This window comes from Fringilla coelebs (assembly GCF_963513975.1).
Source record: "Fringilla coelebs genome assembly, chromosome: 2".
NCBI lineage: Eukaryota > Metazoa > Chordata > Aves > Passeriformes > Fringillidae > Fringilla > Fringilla coelebs.
The window spans coordinates 17750375-17757181 of NC_140029.1; the positions used below are offsets into that span (position 1 = coordinate 17750375).

Here is a 6807-nt window from a genome sequence, read left to right on the forward strand (position 1 = left end):
TTGTGAACTACTGGATTTGTAGTTAGCTTGGTCAGGATAATTTTAAACTACTGTGACAGGATCTTCAGATTACTGATACTGAAAAACAGTACAAAAAACTGTACAGCTTCTAGAATATTTTTGTTGTGCTTTTTTTGTAATTTGAGAATAGAATTTAAAAACATGCAAGCTTGGACATGCAAATAAACTGAGATGTCGCAGAGGAGACAGTTTTAGAAGTCCATTGGAACTCTCTCAGTTCTGTTATAAAACTTCTGTCATTCTGGCAAGTGGGATACTAAAATAGATTGAAGATTGTAGTTGGTACAGGATCAGAGATGGAAACTGACATGCAGAGAGTTGAGTTTTGTGTGTTTTCATCCCAGAAAAAGTTAATTCGGCATATATGGGTCTGATGCTCCTCAATTACTGTTACTCCATTATTGAGTGTTCATTCTTTCTAGCTCATCTTTTGGCAAATTGATTACTAATGTTCATGCCAATCATACAAGAGTGTATTGAGTTCAGCAGCATAATCCAAAAGCAAAGAAAACTTTGCCTGCTTTGAGAGGTGTATCAGAGGCCTCCGTTTTTCTAAACAGACTCTCTTTGAAAAAAAGGAATTTTTGTCACCAGTAATGTCACAGCTGGACTACCCTGCCATGGTGTGCTCACAGCCATGTTCTGGAGGCCTGATACCTCTAAACCTGTGTTTTATTAGAGCAGATGTGGTGGGTGATGTCAGATGCCACTTAGCTCAGTGCCTGTCTCTGGCAGAAGCCAACAGTCAATGCCTGATGCGGAGACAAGTAATAGATAGGGTGGCCCATCTCTGGAGCTTCAAACTTTTTTTGGCTAAGAAGAAACTCTGAGCTTATGTAATAAAGTATTTATGATACGAAGTTTTTCTGTCTATTGTTGGACACAGCATGCAAGTATTGGGGGGGGGTGTAAAACAATGATTCTGCCCACTACCCTCACCCCCTGGACATCTAGAGTAGTCAAAAATACAGTATTGTATTTCTGTATCAAATGTCCTTTTAATGTCAGAGGTACAATAGCAAGGTAATATTTTTGTTTTCTTGCAAATCTGTCCTCCTTTCTGTTATGTATAAGAATATATACATTTCTTTTGTAGCCACGTCATGAATACTTTAATGTACCAGTGTACTAAATGGCTTCATTCATCATGCATGCAGAGGAGCTAGACCTGTGACTTACTCATGACAGAACATTATCATCAGCTTGCTGAATCCAGTCATCCTGAATTTAATAGAATGCCACAACCATTCTCTGCTGTTGTACTTTCCTCTTCCCCCTCTGTTTTACAGTGTTGTCTCTTCACATGTCTCATTTCAACAAAACTTGTGCTTGTTGCCATATGGTTTAACTTTTTGATTGTGTGTAAGCTTGAAGTCTTATGCTTAAGAGTTCTGTAGCATTTTCTGAGCTAAACATCTATATACTGCAATATCTATATTGTAACATTACTCAACCCACATTTATCTTTTAAATAGGTTGTGGCAGTATTTAAACAAATTCTTAAATTAAGTCTGTAGGTGAAGTTAAGACTTAGAAAGTAGTGAAAAAGTATCATGTGAAATGTGTATACACAAGTATTAAATGATGCTGAATGAAATTCTATGTAAACCATGCATCTTACTTAAAGGTGCAAATAACACTATGCCTTTCTGAAGACTGGCACAGTAGTGTGGCTGACCTTACAAAAAGGAGAGGGGCAGAGTTGATTAGGTCAAAGAGAATGATGAGTAAATCTGAAATGAAAACATTTGTATTTAAATGTGCAGAATGCTCTTGTGAGTAATTTAAGTTACTGCTACTGAAAGAGAGAACAATACCATTGCTTGACAAAAGAATAATGGAATCATAGAAACATTAAGGTTGGAAAAGACCTCTTAGCCTATTGAGTCCAACCATTAATGATTAGGGTTGGAAAGATCCAAGTCCATTAACAGTATACTTGCAATAAGCCTTCTTAAATTGGCATTTCCAGTTTTAAATGCAGGCTGCCTTGTGTATGGGAGAACTGCCACGAGAGTGAATATAAGTGCATTCAGTTGAAAAGTGGCTAGAATGAGAGGGCCTGTAATGCACCCTGTTTGTAACCTAAAACCAGTGCTGATTCTGAAAATTGTTTCCATGAATTATCAAGGAGGCGGTTACTAAAATCAACCACAAACAATCTAGTTCCCTGTACTATATGTGGTAATGCACTACCTTCCAAATGTTAAACTGACAAAAAATTGGGAGATTTAGGGGATTAGACAAAAGATTTGGATTGGATTTGCAGCATTCTGAAATCTTAGAAAACAAGATCATAGGAGTGGTTTTCCATTTCTAAGTTTGCCTTTTTTCTGTAAGCCATTAACAATGTGTTTGGATGTCTGGTTAATGCTGCTTTAGCCTGCATTATTTCATGCCTGTTGGCTTAAAATGCTGTGCATTGAGCTGTAATGAGATGCTGTTTTTCTTGTTATCTGTATACAGCTGCTTGCTTCTAAATGACTAGGTAATGAATTAGCTTTTCTGGCATGTTTGAAATAAAGTATTGCATGCACTTTTGTCTCATGTGAATGACTTTTTTCCTCATCTGTGTTCTGATATTTCAAATTTGTTATTTGCCTTGGGTGATTCTGAGCTGCAGGTAGTATATAACACTGCAGAATGTTTTACCTAAGAATTGGATAAAATGTTTGACACTTAGTAAAAGAAATAATGTGAACAAACCATAATTCATTCTATTTGCTTCTTAAAAGTAATAATTAATGAAGTTATTCTTCTAGCAAAAGACATTAGCCTTTAGGTGTTCCTTGAGATTATATTGTTGATGAGGAAGGCACATCTGTCTCAAGATTACTGCTTTAGTAATAAAAACCATTAAAATATGTCTGAGTTCTATGGGTGATGTATCTGTGGACAAGTAGCTAATGTCCTTGAAATAGGTTGCTTTTAATGGTTAGCCAAAGACCTTGATTTACTTGAAGAAATGTTGTGTTTAAGTATATGCCTGCTGAAAATCATCTCAGACTTCAAAATGGCAGTGAAAACAGCAATACTAAGCTGCTCTAAAAACAGTGGCAGCACTGCTCTCTATTTCTTCACAGCTCTAAAGAACTTTTTCAGGTAACTTCGTAAATATCCTGTTGTGCTCCTGAGTAACTCTTAAGTGCCCACTGCTGTCTAATCAATTTAAAATTAAAAAGTGAATTTATTTCAAATATTTTGAAGACCCTGAAATGCTTGAGAAGTTGTATTCTTGTAGAATGCCCTTGAGTTCTGGTGTCATAGTCAGTTAACAGTATAGGCTTTCTTGAGTAAAATAAATGCCTTACCTTGGTGGATAGGGGAGGTGTGTGTCTTCTAAAATGAATGCAACAAAGTAATCTGGGAATATAATATGAAAAGTTATATTAGAAATGCTCCATAGCCATTTCTTCAGTCAGTGCCTCCTTTTGCAGATTCGTTAAAGTACATGTGTAAATCTTTAATTCTGCCATCCTGTCTGGCTTTGTCAAGGTCGCTGCAGGTTTAAGAATATTTAAATATTGCATCAGTGAGGGAAAAAAGCCAAGCCAGCACTACATCTTTAATACACCAAGTATCTTGTTTTCAATTTTAACTTGCCTTTTTATTGTAATTTTTTATTTCCTGCTGGATTTTAGAAGCCATCTCAATATGCCTGTTCCAAGCTCTGACTGATTTTTGAATGAAGTTGGCTTAAAGTATCATAGCTTGTTTTTTCACTGCTGGATCACCTTATACATGAGCTGAATGATCATAGTAAACTTGATCATTTTGTGCCACATAGTCAAGGCTGATAGAGACAATATTCTGATGGTATTTGCAAGGTTTGAGGTGTTTAATTTTGTGTTTTACCGACATTATTTTTCTAATAAATGTTTGCAAAGCAGTTGAAAAATAATTTGTTGGCTGCCTTAACTGTTATCTGCCTTTTTTTTCTGCTGCATGACATGTCTTGTTTTAGGATGCTAAAGTAAGTTTATTCATACTCTTGCTGTTAAAGCTTTTGTTTTGATACAGACACAGTATCCCCTTTTATTTATCCTGCCGTTGTTAATAGTTACTAAAAAAAGCTCAGCCTAATGTTTCTAGTTGAAACCATTTCTTTTCAGAGGCTATGGAAGTAATACCAAACTGATGATAATTTTTTTGGAATTTGGTATTAAACAACTTTCTCTGAATCTAAGGAAAGCTTTCTAAGATTGGAATTAACTTAAACTTTATGCCTGGTGTGGAATAATAAAATTCCTGTCCTAAAAGCTCCTCCCTCTTTGAAAGGGATCAGTTTGACACCAGGAGGCATACCAAGGTAGCATGACCTGCTTTTATTAATTAAAAACATGGGATCACTGTATAAAAAACCAAACAAACCAAAACTATTTTATAAAGATCTTAAGGGATACTGTATCTGAGTTGCATCTGTAGTTTCATTCATCCACTTATTTGTTATTCCCAAACAGATTTTTGAGACCCTTGAAACAATTCACCACAAAATTCACTGACTCCATTGCAAGCTCCTTCCCCATCCCTCCCCAGTTTCTATCTCTGTTACTCACTTGTGATTTGTTCCCTGCTGGTAGATCTAAATTGTTTTATTTTTATTATGCTTAAAGGCAATAAAATCTACCAGCTATTCTTGTGAACCATGGCAATCTAATTAACAGCTCTGTGACAAGTGCAGCTAATACCATGTTCGCAAACTGCAGTGCTTCCCTGTCTTCATGTCTTTCAGCTTGCTTTTTTAATTCAGCATCTTCCATACTAGCTCATGTACAGCGCTGCTCAGTAGAAACAGTGTTCATTTACTACTGTCTCAAATTTTCCTTCCCTAGGAAGCAGAGACCCCACGTAGTGTACTTGAAGAAATTGGATTGACATAAATCTTCTCTTCAGCTGATGCCATCTCAGTGTTTCATACTGTAAATGTTCACTGCCTTCATTGTAATGTTTAGCTAATGGTGTAAGATGCTGTTTGTCAGTATTACTGTTTTGCTAAGCTGCTTCATTCAGGCCTACAAGAAAAATACAAAAATACTTTTTTTTGAAAAGGGAACAAGAAACCTAAGTTCAAAATTTATAAATGAAAGGGAATTAGATTTAAATTGACTCAGTGTTTCCCTTCACTGCATTTATAGGAAAATTGCATTTGACTTCGATAAGCCTACTGTTTTTTATAACGAACTTGACTTCAGGAAATAAATGTATTATTATGACATAAGCATAGCCTACCTAAATGAAAAGAAACTACATGGACAACTCCAAATATGAAATGTTACGGTGTAGAAATTGTGTTTATGCAACCAAAGAATTCGTTCATCTACATTTTAGTCACCACTTGTGATTATTCTGCTTACTTCAGTTGTTGCATAATGATTGGAAATGTCAGTTTACTACTGAATTTGTCATTATACCAAAGAATCCTGCCAGGATCTGCATATCAAACTGGTAAAAAACTGTTAAGGTGATAACTTTTTTAAGAAAACTGATCAACTCACTAGACATGAAGGTGTATTTTAGTGTAGCTACCTTGAGCAAAACTGTGCAAGTTACTATACTTCAAAGGGAATGCATGTAGGAGAGAAGGAAAACCAACCCAGACTGAATAAGGAAACTGTTTCTAGGTCTGATATTAGCTTGCTTTGACCATTAACACAAGAAAAGGAGGTCAGCTTTCTGACTGAATAGAGAGATGGAGAGTGAAAACGGAATGCTTTCAAAGATGGGAAAGAAGAAGCTTTACAGAAGGGACCTTTTATTACTTTCTTTCGAAGTCTGCCAATTAATTTGTATTTTTTGGTGTTTTGTAGTTATGCTTTATTGGGTGTATAGGTACCTTTAGGGCACACTAAGTGTCAAAGTCATTTAACTGCTTTTCTTGATCAACACATTAAACATGTGATACATCCCTTACAATACTCCTGCGTGCTGTAGTTGAACCAACTGATTTGCAGTGAGAGCTCTTAAACATTAGATTTGTATAGTATATTCACTACAAATCATGTGAACCAGTAATATTTAGACACTTTTGAGCAGACTCTCAGTAATTATGGACTGAGCCTGTTTCACTAGCAGAAATGTGATCCATGTGTGATTTTGAGGGAGACAGTGGGAGTCTACACCTGGGAGTAGCCAAGTTCTGTTGCCTGTCCCCTTTCTCTCCACTCGGACACCCTCCCCTAGGAGTTTTTGGCTTGTTCACTTGAGTGGTGCCATGTTTTCACAAAGCTCAGCTCCGGCAGCGGCCAGCTGGAGAGTGGGTACAGTAGTGCCAGCCAAAGGAAGTGTGCAGTGCTGCCACTTCCAAGGCCCCTGATCCAGACCCCAGCACCAGTGCTTGAGCCAACAGAGGTCCCAGCCAGGCCCAGGCTGTGTGCGCCACTCCTGTGGCAGTACCGGTGTGGTGCCTGTGAACTCAAGCCATTAGAACTTGTCTGTGGATGCCCATTCCAGGATTTACACATAGATTTGAGATGACCAGAGACTGTTTTTGTCCCAGGGCATTTCCCTAGTGCACAGTCGGCAGGGGTAGATGAGGGTAGAGGGGTAGCGAAAGGACCCTGTGTGTGAGATTGTGGTGGTAAAATGGATTTAAGTCAAACCAGAAGCAATTTTATATGTATTAAACATGTTTTTAAAGTTTACACTGTCACTTGTATGTGCTTGGCTGGATTAAGCTTCGTTGTGATTGTGACAAACTGTTTGACCTCTGTCTGTCACATTGGTTTAGTTGTAATAAATGTCCATTTTTACACCATTGCTGTGTTTATATGTAATTAGTGCCTGTAT

General features: G+C 37.1%; 1 protein-coding gene across 4 annotated transcripts in view; it reads left to right on the plus strand.

Moving 5' to 3' along the window:
- The window catches only part of AP1S2 (adaptor related protein complex 1 subunit sigma 2), a 31346-nt gene extending 24571 nt beyond the window's left edge, over positions 1-6775 (plus strand). The window contains exon 5 of one of the 4 annotated variants that reach the window (XM_084225941.1): positions 4854-6775. In XM_084225941.1, coding sequence (XP_084082067.1) covers positions 4854-4901 — 48 coding nt within the window. In that variant the 3' untranslated portion in view covers positions 4902-6775. Of the gene's footprint in view, positions 1-1117; positions 2633-3662; positions 4825-4853 lie in introns of those variants that run through there. The other 3 variants (XM_084225942.1, XM_084225943.1, XM_084225944.1) reach the window with 3 other exon arrangements.
- Positions 6776-6807: the final 32 nt, after the last annotated feature.